The 16,890-nt window shown below is 43.0% G+C and overlaps 1 protein-coding gene across 1 annotated transcript in view; it reads left to right on the top strand.

The window, feature by feature from the left end:
* The first annotated feature begins 1,353 nt into the window (after positions 1 to 1,353).
* LOC121853082 overlaps positions 1,354 to 16,890 on the top strand; it is a 47,490-nt gene continuing 31,953 nt past the window's right edge. Inside the window, exons 1-16 of the mRNA XM_042347011.1 lie at positions 1,354 to 1,481; positions 7,609 to 7,660; positions 8,807 to 8,989; positions 9,482 to 9,624; positions 9,856 to 10,003; positions 10,254 to 10,351; positions 10,482 to 10,599; positions 10,750 to 10,919; positions 11,296 to 11,467; positions 12,635 to 12,776; positions 13,351 to 13,504; positions 14,048 to 14,181; positions 14,441 to 14,550; positions 14,909 to 15,124; positions 15,524 to 15,741; positions 16,109 to 16,259. Coding sequence (XP_042202945.1) covers positions 1,470 to 1,481; positions 7,609 to 7,660; positions 8,807 to 8,989; positions 9,482 to 9,624; positions 9,856 to 10,003; positions 10,254 to 10,351; positions 10,482 to 10,599; positions 10,750 to 10,919; positions 11,296 to 11,467; positions 12,635 to 12,776; positions 13,351 to 13,504; positions 14,048 to 14,181; positions 14,441 to 14,550; positions 14,909 to 15,124; positions 15,524 to 15,741; positions 16,109 to 16,259 — 2,221 coding nt within the window. The 5' untranslated portion in view covers positions 1,354 to 1,469. The remainder of the gene's footprint in view (positions 1,482 to 7,608; positions 7,661 to 8,806; positions 8,990 to 9,481; positions 9,625 to 9,855; positions 10,004 to 10,253; positions 10,352 to 10,481; positions 10,600 to 10,749; positions 10,920 to 11,295; positions 11,468 to 12,634; positions 12,777 to 13,350; positions 13,505 to 14,047; positions 14,182 to 14,440; positions 14,551 to 14,908; positions 15,125 to 15,523; positions 15,742 to 16,108; positions 16,260 to 16,890) is intronic.

Genomic DNA, 16,890 nt, shown 5'->3' with positions numbered 1-16,890 from the left:
TTCAATCCACTCTTCAACCCACCCTTCAACCCACCCTTCAGCCCACTCTTCAGCCCACCCCCTAACCTACCCCCTAACCCACCCCTTAACCCATCCCTCACCGTTTCACCACCACCCCCCCTGCCCCGGCCACTGTAATAAATACACTATAAATCAGACGATACAGTGAAGGCTACAGCTGTATAATACACTACACTATGATGCTTACCTCTTGATGGTCTTCTGTACCAACGCTCATCAGCTCCATAAAACTGTTAACTTTAGTGAAATTAACTTTGTTACGTTAACTTTGTTTGTTTAGCTGTGGTAGCACCATGTTGTTACTTTAGCTGTGGTAGCACCGTGATGTTACTTTAGTTGTGGTAGCACCGTGTTGTTACTTTAGCTGTGGTAGCACCGTGTTGTTACTTTAGCTGTGGTAGCACCGTGTTGTTACTTTAGCTGTGGTAGCACCGTGTTGTTACTTTAGCTGTGGTAGCACCGTGTTGTTACTTTAGCTGTGGTAGCACCGTGTTAGCTGAGGTGGGGCAAAGAAACACCTTACTACTAATAGCTCACATTAATATTCTTGACATGAACAAAAGCCCGTTGTAATGGGGCCGCTATACCGCACTGGGCAATTGTTTATACTGATAGACCAGTTCATGGCCTTAATGTTTACGCCTAGAACGTGTGTGTACGATGATGATGATTCAAGGCCATTATCGTTACTGTTATTACAAAGTGTGTAAATATGTCTGTGGGGGGGGGGGTTAGGTTTGGTTTGGTTAGGTTAGGTTAAGCGGTTTGGTGTATAGGATAGTGGACCAAGTTGACCATAGCGAATGTAACTGAGGTAACATTTATTTTTCAGAAGTGACCTTAACGTATAGAGGACCACATCAGGTTGTAGGTGTGTGTGTGTGTGTGTGTATGATCAGCACACTCGCCTCACAAGCCAGTGGTCCTAGGGTCTGAGTCCCGAGTAGAATAAAACTATGGGCAAGTTTCTTCACCCCATTCACCTCTGTCTACCTGGATATAAATCTATCTGCGGGTGGTTAACTCAGGGTGTGGTTGTTGTGTTGGCGACAATTTCTACACTGTAAACAAATTCACGCCTAGGTGGCCGGCCATCCTCGAACACGGGGGCTAACCCATGGTCTAAAAACACCTGGTCGGCCAGTGCGCAGGTCCCCTCCCACACTAATCAGGCCTATGACGTCACACGAACTAAATCCTGGCCGTGTTGAGTTATGTTTGCTGCACAGTGGAGGGGAGGTGGTAGTGGTGGTGGAGGGAGGGGGGGGGTGGAGGAAGGAAGGTGGTTAGACTAATGGTCCCGCGGGTGATCAGATCGCCTGTGGACGCCGGGGCGTGGACACTGCTGGCGACCGAATCGTGCCAGTGACTCTCACCCCTCGTCACTGACGCTTCTCCACCCACATGGCTACTTTCCATTGATACTTCCTCACACCCCACACATAACCATGAACATCAAAGTAAGGACCTGTTTCTTCTATTGTAAGAAAGTAACTGGTACTGTCTACTCCTTTCAGAGTAAGTAGTTGGTACTTTCTCCTTGAGTCAGACTAAGTAACTGGTACTTTCTCCTTCAGTCAGTGTAAGTAACTTGTACTTTCTCCTTCAGTCAATGTAAGTAACTTGTACTTTCTCCTTCAGTCAGTGTAAGTAACTTGTACTTTCTCCTTCAGTCAGTGTAAGTAACTTGTACTTTTTCCTTCAGTCAGTGTAAGTAACTTGTACTTTCTCCTTCAGTCAGTGTAAGTAACTTGTACTTTTTCCTTCAGTCAGTGTAAGTAACTTGTACTTTCTCCATCAGTCAGTGTAAGTAACTTGTACTTTCTCCTTCAGTCAGTGTAAGTAACTTGTACTTTTTCCATCAGTCAGTGTAAGTAACTTGTACTTTCTCCTTCAGTCAGTGTAAGTAACTTGTACTTTCTCCTTCAGTCAGTGTAAGTAACTTGTACTTTTTCCTTCAGTCAGTGTAAGTAACTTGTACTTTCTCCATCAGTCAGTGTAAGTAACTTGTACTTTCTCCTTCAGTCAGTGTAAGTAACTTGTACTTTCTCCTTCAGTTAGTGTAAGTAACTTGTACTTTTTCCTTCAGTCAGACTAACTAACTTGTACGTTCTCCTTCGGTCATACTAAGTAACTGGTACTTTCCCGTACTGTCAGGTTTAGTCAATACAACTTGGATAATCTTTCAGCCAATTGTCTCTTTGCATCTTAATCATTCTGTGTATAATAACAACGTCTTCAACCGTGTATAATAACTCCGTCTTTAACCGTGTATAATAACTACGTCCTCAACCGTGTATAATAACTACGTCTTCAACCGTGTATAATAACTACGTCTTCAACCGTGTATAATAACTACGTCTTCAACCGTGTATAATAACTACGTCTTCAACCGTGTATAATAACTACGTCTTCAACCGTGTATAATAACTACGTCTTCAACCGTGTATAATAACTACGTCTTCAACAGTGTATAATAACTACGTCTTCAACCGTGTATAATAACAACGTCTTCAACCGTGTATAATAACTGCGTCTCTTACTCTTAAGTATGTGTAAGAACTACGCCTCCTGTCTATAATAACTACGTATCCTAACTATGTATACTAACTACGCCTCCAAGTAGGTAATGTCTTGACCCTAGTTTGTTTGGTTCACGTCATTATCTATTATATGAACCTTTCACTTGTTTTCCGTATTAACTTCATGATCTGTGCGTGTGTGTCTGTATTTGTTTGTGTGTCTGTCTGTGTTTGTTTGAAGTGTGTGTGTATGTGTGTGTGTGTGTGTGTGTGTGTGTTAATTTTGTCTCCTAACTGGTGCTAAGTGAACGTATCTATAGTACTCTCGTATCTCCAAGCTTGCGACAGAGCCAGATCAAAGGTCGCTCGTGATTGGTCGAGTCACACCAGGTGAATCTGCCCAGGGTGGTGAAATAATAACAAACGCCGCTGATAATTTAGCGTCATCAGTGAGTCTCACCTATTAATGTTTACTTCCCCGGTTTCAGATATCATTGCAGTTGGAGAATGTTAAAAAAGTTAATTAAATATTGAAAAGCTCATGCCCAACGCCCCCTCATTCCGCCAGCCAATCAGTTGCTTGGATAAAAACGAATCTAGTTAGTGTACTTAAAACAACGTCCAATGTGGTGTTAGAATTACTCTGACACTCACTAACTAGATACCGTCACTTAGCGCCAGTCAAGAGAAAACAATAAGCTTACAAGACCAAGGGCTATAACGTAGTACCCTGCCTTCGTCATCCATGCCAGTACCTGGATAGGGGTGGGGGGGGGGGTATGCCTTGAGGACTGTGCTGTGTTGTGGTGTTGTCATGGGTGTAGTGACAGGGGCAGTGTAAAAGAATTTTCTCATGGATGTATTGGTAAGTGTTGGGTAAAGGAGCATTGTTGTGGTGTTGTCGTGGTCACCAGCGAAGCACCATCACACACACACACTTACCGACTGTCTTGGTAACTCACCTGTTAGCACCACAACACAACACAACACACACCTACTTTTAAATTGCTTCATCGGATTCACAACCTACTGTATAAGCAACACAAAACACACCAGCCTCAATATATCTTGTGTTTCCGGCTCCTGTTGTTGTTATTTCATGTAAGAAATCATGATATAATCAAACTCCTTTCTTGTTGTGAGTCTCGGTCTTAACTCTATTATTGATTTGAGAGTTTTTGCTGTGGACTGGTGTGTGTGTGTGTGTGTGTGTGTGTGTGTGTGTGTGTGTGTGTGCACATATTTGTGTGCACATGTGTGTGTGTCTTAATAAATATGTTCAAAAGTTGAGTGGTGTGTAATCGCTTCGGTGTTCTTAAATATTTAGTTCAGGGTTTTAATTACACACAAACACACATAATAATACTAATGATAACGGTTGCCCCTCGTGTAACGAGGATGACCGGCCCAAGGGCCACCTAGGCGTAAATTTTTTTAAGGTGTAGAAGCTGTCGCCAACACAACAACCACACCCTGAGTTAACGAGCTGCATGACCCAATGTCAAGGAATAGTCCGAGAAGACCGGACAACTCGCCAACTGCACTGGCTAACCATTACCCCGGAACACGATCTGAAAATCGATTAACATCCAGGTCCCCAATTACTGCTGGGTAGACAGAGGAAAATGGCGTAAAGAAACTTGCCCATAGTTTTACCCTGCCCGGGGATCACTCGCTTGCGAGGCGGACATGCCGACCATCACACCACAGGCTGCCCTACACACACTCACTATAAACAGGGCTCCCCTTCCTCAGTGTGTACACCATCTGACAATATTCCCTAGACACTTTTGGCCTCATACAGTTACAGCATCACACATACACAATGGTCAAGCATATACAGTGTACATACACAGTACGCATATACATATGCAGTACACACATACATACATAGTACGCATACACGTACACAGTACGTATACACACTGTACGTATACACACACACTGTACGTATACACATACACAGTACACACATACATACACAGTACACACACATACACAGTACACACAGATACACACCACATTACACATGCACTGTACACGTACACCTACACAGTACACACCTACACAGTACACTTACACATTGTTGTATGGAGTACGACGGATATATATCGCGGTCATTCATAGTGGTGTTTACTGAGGGTTAGTGTCGCGATGGTGTGTGTGTGTGTGTGTGTGGTATTGTGTTGTGTTGTGTTGTGTGGTCTTGTCCTGTTGTGTTGTGTGGTCTTGTCCTGTTGTGTTGTGTGGTCTTGTCCTGTCGTGTTGTGTGGTCTTGTCCTGTTGTGTTGTGTGGTCTTGTCCTGTTGTGTTGTGTGGTCTTGTCCTGTTGTGTTGTGTGGTCTTGTCCTGTGTTGTGTCTGTCTTCATATTGTGTGTGTGTGGTATTGTGTTGTGTTGTGTTGTGTGGTCTTGTCCTGTTGTGTTGTGTGGTCTTGTCCTGTTGTGTTGTGTGGTCTTGTCCTGTTGTGTTGTGTTTTATTGTCCTGTGTTGTGTTGTCTTCTGTATTGTTGTTGTGTTGTGTGGTCTTGTCCTGTTGTGTTGTGTTGTGTTTTATGTCTTGGTTTGTCTCACTAAATAATAGGTGTTCCAATATTTTATATACTTGGTCCGGTTAGGTTAAGTTTGGTTGGGTTACGGCAGCTCGTTATAACAATACACCTCATTAACTCAATAACTATTAAATGTAATGCTAAGTACTGTGCACCTTCCTCACACACCCTTAACTACACCCACGATATACTTGTGTAGGTTCAGTAAGTGTGCAATAGGGTGTACAAGTAGGGGTAGTACACCTCCCTTAGCCCCTGTGTATCAATTTATCGGTTAATTAGTTACAGGTGTAAACAGAATCAGGTAGCAAAGGTGACATTTAAAAATCGTGGCTATATTGGGGTTATATTTTATAGACTAATAATTGAAGCAGTTGTTAGTGGTCGTGTACAAGAGAGAAGGGGGGGAGGAGAGACAACGCTAGTGTAAAGAAAGAGAGAGAGAGAGAGAGGGGGGGAGGAGAGACAACGCGAGTGTAAAGAAAGAGAGAGAGAGAGAGAGAGAGAGAGGGGGGTGGGCGCAGTAGTTGGTCAGCAATGTACACAAGAGGGACCTGGGCTATAAATTTGTCTCAGGTGCCGCCAGTGGTGTTGCAGATTAATTGATGCCAAGGTAGGTAAAGCGACGCCTGAATAAGTCATAAGATGGCGTGAGAGGCGGTTACTGTCATACACGGACCACTCAGAAGACAATCACTATCAAAGAACTGAATAATAGTATTGTCTTTTAACTCGAACCTTGCAACTGAAGCCTATAGGGTCAGTTTGTCGCAAAGTTGGTGGACAAACACTCTAAAAGTCACTACACTTCCTTATTATTTGATCTAAGGTATTTATATTTTTATATTTTAAAAGATAATAACTTGTCTGTTTTGCTTCTGATTAATTCCCACACCTGGAGAAGCAAAAGATAGTCTGTGAAACGCAATGGTCATGTAACTATATTGAAGAGAAAAAGATTACATTTTCAGGTTAAAGTTTGGTTAGGTTAGGTTAGGTTAGGTTAGGTTAGGTTAGGTTAGGTTTAACGTAACCTAACGTAACTTTAACCTAACCTTACGTTCATTTAGCGGCTGTCAGTGGTGATGATATCTGTATAATGGACTGATAGAGAGAGAGAGTGAGAGAGCGAAGGTACTAATGAACCCCTGTCATAATGAACCCCTGCCATAATGAACCCCTGTCATGATGAGTGTGATAATTTTAACCGTATTTGGAGAGGGGCTGGTCTTAACCCAGATAAAGGTGTGTGTGTGTGTGTGCTTTCTGCGTTTGTATACACCTGGATATAATCGATATATTAATCACTTAATCCACTTCCCCCACCTTATAATATACCCCCCCTCCCATCCTGATATCTGACCACTAATATAATTCATTGTACGTCATTAAATATATCATAGACTTAATGGCGTCAGTGTCCCATTTCCTTTATTACTCTGGATGACGGAGCTTTAAACTATGTTGTGACTAATGCGACATACACACACACACACACACACACACAGTCAGTGCTCAGTATTAATTATTCAGATAGCGAGAGTTTTGCTTTTGAAAGTTAATGCAGTCGAAAACGTGACAGCTGGCTACCTCTACCACCTACACACAGCTGGCTACCTCTACCACCTACACCAGCTACCTCTACCACCTACACACAGCTGGCTACCTCTACCACACACACAGCTGGCTACCTCTACCACCCACACACAGCTGCTACCTCTACCACCTACACACAGCTGGCTACCTCACCACCTACACAGCCTGGCTACCTCTACCACCTACACACAGCTGGCTACCTCTACCACCTACACAGCTGGCTACCTCACCACCCACACACAGCTGGCTGGCTACCACCCACACACAGCTGGCTACACACAGCTGGCTACCCTACCACCCACACACAGCTATTACCTCTACCACCTACACACACAGCTGGCCACCTCACCACCCTACACACACACACACCTACCACCCACACAGCTGGACTACCTCTACCACCTACACACAGCTGGCTGCCTCACCACCTACACACAGCTGGCTACCTCTACCACCTACACACAGCTGGCTACCTCTACCACCTACACACAGCTGGCTACCTCTACCACCTACACACAGCTGGCTACCTCTACCACCTACACACAGCTGGCTACCTCTACCACCTACACACAGCTGGCTACCTCTACCACCTACACACAGCTGGCTACCTCTACCACCTACACACAGCTGGCTACCTCTACCACCTACACACAGCTGGCTACCTCTACCACCTACACACAGCTGGCTACCTCTACCACCTACACACAGCTGGCTACCTCTACCACCTACACACAGCTGGCTACCTCTACCACCTACACACAGAAGGAGGTCACATGTCTAAGTAGAAGTTAAAGTAAGTGAAATGTAGATTATGGGGTCAGTAGAGTCGACCCTGATAATGATAAAAATAATAATAAGAAAAACAATAATAATAATAATTTTTTTTTTTTTAACAAATGTGTCTTGTTCTGTACAGGTGCTGACAGTGCTGACACTCCTGACGGCGGTGCTGCAGGTTGTCTGGGCGCGTGAGTCTACAGCTGACAGTTTCATATTGAATAGGACTCTTAGAAGATAGTTGTACAGTCATAGTTAACAGTTATAGCCATAGTTAACAGTTGTACAGTCATAGTTAACAGTTATACAGTCATCGTTAACAGTTGTACAGTCATCGTTAACAGTTGTACAGTCATAGTTAACAGTTGTACAGTCATAGTTCACACTTATACAGTCATAGTTCACGCTTATACAGTCATAGTTAACAGTTGTACAGTCATAGTTAACAGTTATACAGTCATCGTTAACAGTTGTACAGTCATCGTTAACAGTTGTACAGTCATAGTTAACAGTTGTACAGTCATAGTTCACACTTATACAGTCATAGTTCACACTTATACAGTCATAGTTCACGCTTATACAGTCATAGTTAACAGTTGTACAGTCATAGTTCACACTTATACAGTCATAGTTCAGTTGCACAAAATCATAGTTGAACACATTCACATTATTCAAACTTGATCAATTTTATGTTGCATGATGCATCAAAATATATTATTCATGCTTAAAAGTTGCCAACACTGTCACCTGTACACGCTACCTACACAACACTGTCACCTGTACACGCTACCTACACAACGTCGACCCAAAGGCATGTGTGTGGAACTTACAATAACGAGATTAAAATTTGTTCTTACTTCAATTACTTTTAACTTGTGGAGAATAGCGACATGCACACCCCACGCCACCACTTGTAGCATGGTTACCACACCACACCACACCACAATATTTTACGCATCACCAAAAGACCACACAACACCACACCACACCACACAACACCACACCACACAGCACTACACAACATCACACCACACAACACCACACCACACAGCACTACACAACACCACACCACACCACAATATTTTACGCATCACCAAAAGACCACACAACACCACACCACACCACACAACACCACACCACACCACACAACACCACACCACACAGCACTACACAACATCACACCACACCACACCACACAACACCACACCACATCACACAGCACTACACAACACCACACCGCACTACACAACACCACATAAATTATACAAAATATCATTAAAGCAAAATCTTTGACAAAAATATAATAATCTGACTCTCTACTGTACATCTCGACTCAGCCCCAGTTGCAACGTTCATCGACTGCGTAACGGCCACTCCTGCGGTGCCAGCGTTCTATTATATGGCACTTGGTCCCACGTTTGACACTGACATCGTGGCAAAGTGCTCCCAGTCGTGCCTACAAAGTGGGTACCAGTATGCGGGCATCAGCGAGGGAACATACTGCTTCTGTTCAGCATTGTGTAAGTTGATTCAATGGTTTATGTACTGTTGACTAGAATGATGTGAAAGATTGGTAGAAAGTGTGAACGATTAGTAGAAAAGGGTGAAAGATTAGGAGGAAGGGCAACATTATTGAAATATTAGTCGAAGAGGCAAAAGGAGTGGAAGATTGGTAGAGAGGAGTGGAAGATTGGTAGAGAGGAGTGGAAGATTGGTAGAGAGGAGTGGAAGATTGGTAGAGAGGAGTGGAAGATTAGTAGAGAGGAGTGGAAGATTGGTAGAGAGGAGTGGAAGATTGGTAGAGAGGAGTGGAAGATTAGTAGAGAGGAGTGGAAGATTGGTAGAGAGGAGTGGAAGATTGGTAGAGAGGAGTGGAAGATTGGTAGAGAGGAGTGGAAGATTAGTTAAGGGAAACGAAGCTGCGAGTTGGAGATGGTTAGCCAAAGAGTGACAAGTGCCCATCTTCTTTCTCCAAATGAATCGGCCAATACGATTCTTCTTCTACCCTACAGTTGACCCCGCCGCGGCCGTGAGTGCCCCGTTGTGTGACTTCCTCTGTGACGGTCTGGCTTGTGGTACCGAGGATAGCAATGTGTTCGCGGCCTATGATACTGGGGGTGGAAGTCCTGCGTTTACCATGGTAGCCACTAACGATGTAAGTTACGACTGCTACTACAACTGCTATTTCTATTACTACTTCTGTTGCTAGTACTACTTCTACTCCCACTACACTGTGTTAACATGATGCAAATAAAACTGTTTTTCAAACGAGTAAAACTTAATCTAAACTAACCTAAACTAACCAAGCCAAACATAACTTGACCTAACTTAACCTAAACTAACTTAACGTAACCATACTTAACTTAGCGTTACCTCACCTCAACAGCCTGTCACCGTACAAGTGGACCTGACTCCGGAGGCCCTCGGGGCGTCTTTCCTCGTGGACCTGGATGTAGAAGCCCCGCCCTCCTACCTCACCCTCGCCTCCATCTCGACACCTGGTTTTCTCGTGCCTGGACTCTATACCGTCAAAGGTGAGGAATACCTGAAACAAGGTCAAAGGTCGACTGTTGTTATTACCCAGTGTGAAGTTAACTGTTATTAATATTCAATACATTCAAGCTGACACTAACACGTCTGACGCAAACTACCACTCTTCACACACACTAATGCATCTGACACAAGCTGACACTCCTGACACATCTGGCAAAAGCTCATGCTAACACATCTGACACAAGCTGACACTAAGGTCTGACACAAGTTTTCACTCCTGACATATTTCAGTGCTGGCCATGATAGAGGGGACGAAGCTGTCCTCGTATGATGAAACTAACCTGACCCAGGAGGCCATACCAGTGATAGATGAAGTCGCCTGTCCTATTGTGAGTACGTGTGTGTGTGTGTGTGTGTCTGTGTTGGAGCTAGATGAACTATACTACTGTAACTTGTGTGTGTGTTGCAGGTATGGGAGCCAGATGAACTATACTACTGTAACTTGTGTGTGTGTTGCAGGTATGGGAGCCAAATGAACTATACTACTGTAATGTCTCGGTTACGATGCAGAATGAGCTGGACTCGTACACCTCCACCTTCAGCGACGACCTCTCAGCCTTCTCCATCACTGGCATTGGTGAGTTATGAAGATATTTACTTATCACGTGTCAGCCATCAAGTACCGAGCTCATCTTTGCAGTGTAGTTCTTGTTAAACCTTACCTTACCTTACCTTACCTTACCTTACCCACAGTCTTGACCACACTACCCTTCATATACCCCCACAGGGTCAGAGATCTACCGTCTGGGCACACCACCTCCCAGGGGCATCAGCTTAGAGGTCGCCGCTCCATACTCGGACATAGACGAGATCCGTAAAGCAGTGCCAATCTCCCGGGCATCACAGCTCCTCGCTCTAGACTTTTATGCTTATGCTGCGGGCGACATCACTGCTGGCGTACGTACACACACACACACACACACACACACACACACACAATAAATATCTTTACAATTTTATGTTAGACAATATGACACAAAGGACGAAAGATTTTGACAACCTGACCGAGATAACAGAAGTCTCGGTGTTCATTTAGAATAGATTGTGTCTTCCTGTCTATCTGTCTTGACATTTGTATATCGTGAATTAGGACGAGCATTAGAATGATTAGCTTAGGTTGAGGAAGTTTAGATTTGATTACATTAAATTAAGTTAGATCAGGTAAGATTTTGCTAGATTGCTTTAAAATAAACAAGTCTAACCTAATTTAATCTAGGTTAACCATATCTAATCTAACCTATACAAAGTTAATTTATCCAGAGTACTATTGTAGATTATCCGTCCAACGTGCGCCGGTGGAGTATATTCTGTGGATGTGGGAGGCTGTATGACTCTACCCCCTGATGACCCCGATGGTCTCATCCACACCTGTGAGGCCACTGGTACCTTCTGGCCTCAGGAACCTACCTGTGGGGATGGCGCTGGTGTTGGAATGGTGGAGGAAGGTAAAAAGAAATCAATTAAGCTCTAACTATATTATGCCAGTCTAACTCTTTCTTCCCATTGAGGAAAAAAGTATAAAAGTACAATGATTTAACACCTTGAGAATAATAGGTGAACCAACCAGAGACCGCAACTTAACCCTTGCACTGAAGCCTCGTCCTGTAAGGGTTGAGGCTCAAATATTTATCTCATCCACTTGTCTGAAACTGACTCAGGTATTCCCTTTCAGTACAGTAACTAGAATGAAGAGGTCAGTGTACAGTATTTTTCTTTATATTTATGCTTCAGTTGTTTAATGCAAGATGGAGGTTTTTCTGTCATTTATCTGAAGTCAAATAGGTCTTATAACACTGGACAGGTCTTATAATACTGGACTGGACAGGTCTTGTAATACTGTACTGGACAGGTATTATAACACTGGACAGGACCTATAACATCATAATGAACAAGACCTATAACATTATATTGGACAGGTGTTATAATGCGTGAGGCAGGACCTCCTAGTGTCAGCCTGAAGTAACCTGTTAACACCTGAGAGAAACCCATTACCTTTCCCTTACCCAGATGAGACACAGGTGGGACAGTGAGGTACTACGGCTGTGTTGGCGCCACACTCGACTAGTCTATACGTTACTTGAATCAGTGACTCTTAGGGGAGGAGATTACTGTATCTATCTACCTGTTGCATCCCAGATCTACAGTAAGGCTAGATAACATGTCCCCTAAAGTGTTTTATGTTAGAAGAAATACAGAGCAGGAGAGAACTGATTAGCTGCTACCATTCTTTAAGACTGCCAGCTACGGACTGACCCGGGGGCTGCTCGGGTTCATACTGCTTCACATGGGTTCATATGTGGCAAGAGCTGGTTACCACGACGACTGATTGCTATTTGGATGGTCACAATTCTCATTAAACCCGCAGCTGTTTAACATAGTCACTGTGTCACCTTCTGACTGACGGTACAGTACATGGAGAAGGGAACGGTAATGACTTTATTTGTCCTGAACAAGGTGACACTGGCAGGTCCTTCATACTGAGAACTTTGCCATCATTACAACAGCTGTGTGGCTTCAACTTCCACCATAAACATCCGGGACTAATTCCTTGTTATAAACCATTTAATGCTTTTATTTTTATCGATGATCTGTTTTTTTCTGTTGTTTGCCAGCACCGGCAACATGGGCGTTTGTGCCAGGTGCTTCCGTCACAATGACCTTCGTAGAGCCAGGTTTCTATCGTGAACTGCTGGCTGCTCCTGTTGACCTCCTGCCTGGTGATACTATCTCTGCCACTGGACCAGTTGGCAAAAGGTATTTCCATCCAACAAAATATACACAGGAAATTCACTTACTATCATCTGAGCTCCTCCCATTTACACACTACTGGCACCCGTTAAAGATTATAAAGCCATTGTTTCATTGTTGTCTGTCACGTGAGTCCCAACCCAGCACACCTCACAACGACCAGTCATTTGTGATCAATTATAATAGTTGCTGAGAAGGTCAATAGTGGGCAGAGCTTTAGGCCATAGGTCCACTACTAAACTGTCTCCAGGTGTAAGCAAATAATTCACACTCTATTTGACTTTTTTCTGCTTAACATAGGATGGTCAGGAACAAGAAGAAATACACACACACACACACACACACACACACACACACATTTTCTCCCACATTTATGATGAATAAAAAATATACCTATGTGGTAAGTGTATGTGTACTGTATGTATGTACTGTATGTGTAGTGTATGTATGTACTGTATGTGTAGTGTATGTATGTACTGTATGTGTAGTGTATGTATGTACTGTATGTGTATGTACTGTATGTGTAGTGTATGTAGTGTGTTGAACTGTGACCACCAACACATCAGCCTCTCCTTCACAGCCCCGTGGAGAGACAGTGGGGAGACGTGGTCGACGGTGTGCCCACGACCTCCCATCACTACGTAGCTGCCGTCGTTAAGGAGAAGATGCCCATACAGTTAGCTCATATCTGTACCACTATTAATGTAGATGTTACCCTCGATGTTGTAGATGATGTGAGTATTATGTTGTAGATGATGTCAGTATTATGTTGTAGATGATGTCAGTATTATGTTGTAGATGACGTCAGTATTATGTTGTAGATGATGTCAGTATTATGTTGTAGATGATGTCAGTATTATGTTGTAGATGATGTCAGTATTTTGTTGTAGATGATGTCAGTATTATGTTGTAGATGATGTCAGTATTATGTTGTAGATGATGTCAGTATTATGTTGTAGATGATGTCAGTATTATGTTGTAGATGATGTCAGTATTATGTTGTAGATGACGTCAGTATTATGTTGTAGACGTCAGTATTACAGTATGTTTCTTTAGACTAGATTAGTTTAGATTAGTATAGCTTTGGCTAGGTTAGGTTAGATTAGTATTGCTTAGGTTAGGTTAAGTTAGCATAGATTAATTTAGGCTAGGTTAGGCCTTAGGGTTAATCACATTATTTAAGACTCATCTCAATGGTCATAATATAAACGCTTGACTCTTGCCTCACTCGTAATAAGGATCTTAAATAAGTCATCCCATTGCCTCACATGTTGCAGGACGCCACCGCCGCTGCTCTGGCTAACCACACCTCTTGTGAACGAAACATCACTGACATAGCGCTGGTAATATCACAGATAGAGACTGACCTCTTCAACACCACTGTAAACTACGTTGAGCCTTACTACATCAGGTAAGTCAGTAGCTTGGATGGTGATGTAGCAGCGCACGATTACTTAATGTTATATAATTCAACCTGACTTAACCTAACTTACTCCTAACCTAATTTATCTTTATCTTAATGTAACCTAACCTGACCTAATGTACCTAAGGAAAATATGGCTGATAGATCACAAAGTTCTGTCTGTCTATTTGTCTATCTATCTTGCTGACCTAGAACATCTATCTATTTGTCTATCATCGTCCCGTTGTATGAGTATTTATCTTCGCAGGTCCAATACAGACGCTGACTTCATATTCGTGTTCAGCGTGGCGGGGCCGACTACCTTTACCTTGGCATATGATCCACCCATTGGCCTCAATAATACCTTTGTTGATTTAAGTAAGTGACATGATTAACTTGACGCATGTAAACTGAATGGTTTATTGAAACACACATGGGGATGTATATGGTGGGGTCTTGTGTGTGTGTGTGTGTGTGTGTTGGGGTCTTGCGTGCGTGCGTGTGTGAGAGGTGCTGGGGTTTTGTGATGTGTGATGTGTTATGCCGGGATCTTGTGATGTGTGATGTGTTATGCTGGGATCTTGTGATGTATGATGTGTTATGCTGGGGTCTTGTGATGTGTGATGTGTTATGCTGGGATCTTGTGATGTGTGATGTGTTATGCCGGGGTCTTGTGATGTGTTATGCTCAGCCTAATAATGTTTTACTATATAAAAATTGTCTTGTGTACCTGCAGCGGACTACCCACTTGGCCTTGCACCCCACAACAAAACAGAGGTGCTTCAGATGGCCGATGACTTCGTGTACATCATCACAGTGTACGCGGCCAATCAGCACAATGATCTAACAGGGCCAGTATCAAACACGGCTATCCTGTACGTCCAACACCCGGTGCTGCCCACCTGGACTGTGGCTCCAAATCATCCTGTTGGTTTCATGATCCCGTCCCAGCGTGAGTCATAGCAGAACATTTCTATGTGGTTTTTTTTATGAATCCTAGAAAATTTATTTGTTATTTTCCTGCAATTGTTCAGTCTTGAATCTTTAATTCTAGGCCTAATTGGAAACTCTCCGAGCGTCTCTGTACCTAAGTTATTAGTTATGTATTTATCTGCCTGTACTCCTAGCTGATGCTCACTATTGAAACACAGTACAGTACAGTACAGGGTATTTATATGTAATATTCTAATACTCATGTTGAGGAGCGTTATGCAATACACTAACACTTGTAATTGAAATACTTCATGTTTATGTGCAATTAATTAATACTCATTATTGAAATAGTTATGTTATTTTCATTGTTGAGATAATTGTGTGTAATAAACTAACGCTCTTCTTTTTCTGAATGTAGTTGGTGAAATCATCTTCATCAATTCAGACACCTTGGCTAATTTCCCAACAAACGCCTCAGCATACGTAGAGTGGGGAGACGGCATAACACAGACCTTACCTTTCGAACATTCTGGGGACAAACAACCCATCTTGAAACACAACTACACAAATCACGGCATCTACAATATCTCCGTCTATATCTACAATGTCGTCTCAGGATACAATGTCTCTTGTCAGGTTGGTAGTTCCGTTTTCAACACAGCGAATTTCTTTTCATATACAGTAATTTCAAGTTTCAGTGAGGTATTGGTATTATAGCGTTAACACGTCATTACTCACTCTACCCTGCCACTGTCAGCTTTAATTAACATAATCATAGCGTAATCCAACCTAACCTAAACTAAACTAACCAAACCTAACCTAAGCTAAACTAACCAAACCTAACCTAACCCTATTAGGTGAAATAAGCCGGAGTTCCTACTATTCCTGATGAGATGTGGCAATACTGTTCCCCCCTCGTGGACATGATAGGGTGAACACCAAACTAACACCGCGCGGAGTGTAATGATCTATAACTCACTACATATATATAATTATTCCACAGATTCTTATCGTGGAGGAAATTATCAACTTCGAGGTATACGTTAAATATTTCCCGAGTGAGACGTCGACAACTCCTCGAGACGGCTTCGGCAAATATAAGAACCAGTATCCATTGGACAAGAATTTAACTTTTTTCCCAGTGATGGCACAAGGTTAGTCCACTACCAGCTTGTGAGGAATGAAAACGTCTTCTTTCTGTGCCTGGTTGTTATGAATGAAATCTTCTTCCTTCATTTCCAGCGTGTAATGATTGAAAACTCCATTTTCTTGACACTGGGTCATGCAACTTGTTAACTTAGGGTGTTGTTGTTGCTGTGTTGTGGCCCTACAGCTGGCCATCCTCGTAACCCATTATTAACATGAAAACACGTGTCAACAGTTTAACCCCCAAAATTCGCTTGTGTCTCCTTTGTCACCACACTTCCATCCTTTGGCCGCCCTCCCTCTCTCGTCTCCCCTCCCTCGCAGCACTCTCCTTCCTCTCTCCTCTTCTACCCCCCTCTCTCTCTCTCTCTCTCTCCCCAACCAGTAACACCTCTTTCCTCCAACCACCATCACAAACTGTTTTCTCTACATAGTAACCAACATCAGAGTTTCAGGTGAGACCATCTGAGTATCATCAATACGTGTACATTATCTTTGTTCATTGGTCTTCACGCTACAGATTCCTCATTATACATCTGTTAGACGTGTATATAAAACGAGTGGACGTAAAATTCATATGTGTGTGTGTGTGTGTGTGTGTCTGTGTGTGTGTGTGTGTGTGCGTGTGTGTACAGTTTC

This window comes from Homarus americanus, unplaced genomic scaffold (assembly GCF_018991925.1).
Source record: "Homarus americanus isolate GMGI-L3 unplaced genomic scaffold, GMGI_Hamer_2.0 scaffold15794, whole genome shotgun sequence".
Classification (NCBI taxonomy): Eukaryota; Metazoa; Arthropoda; class Malacostraca; order Decapoda; family Nephropidae; genus Homarus; species Homarus americanus.
This window is presented reverse-complemented; position numbering and strand designations above follow the sequence as displayed.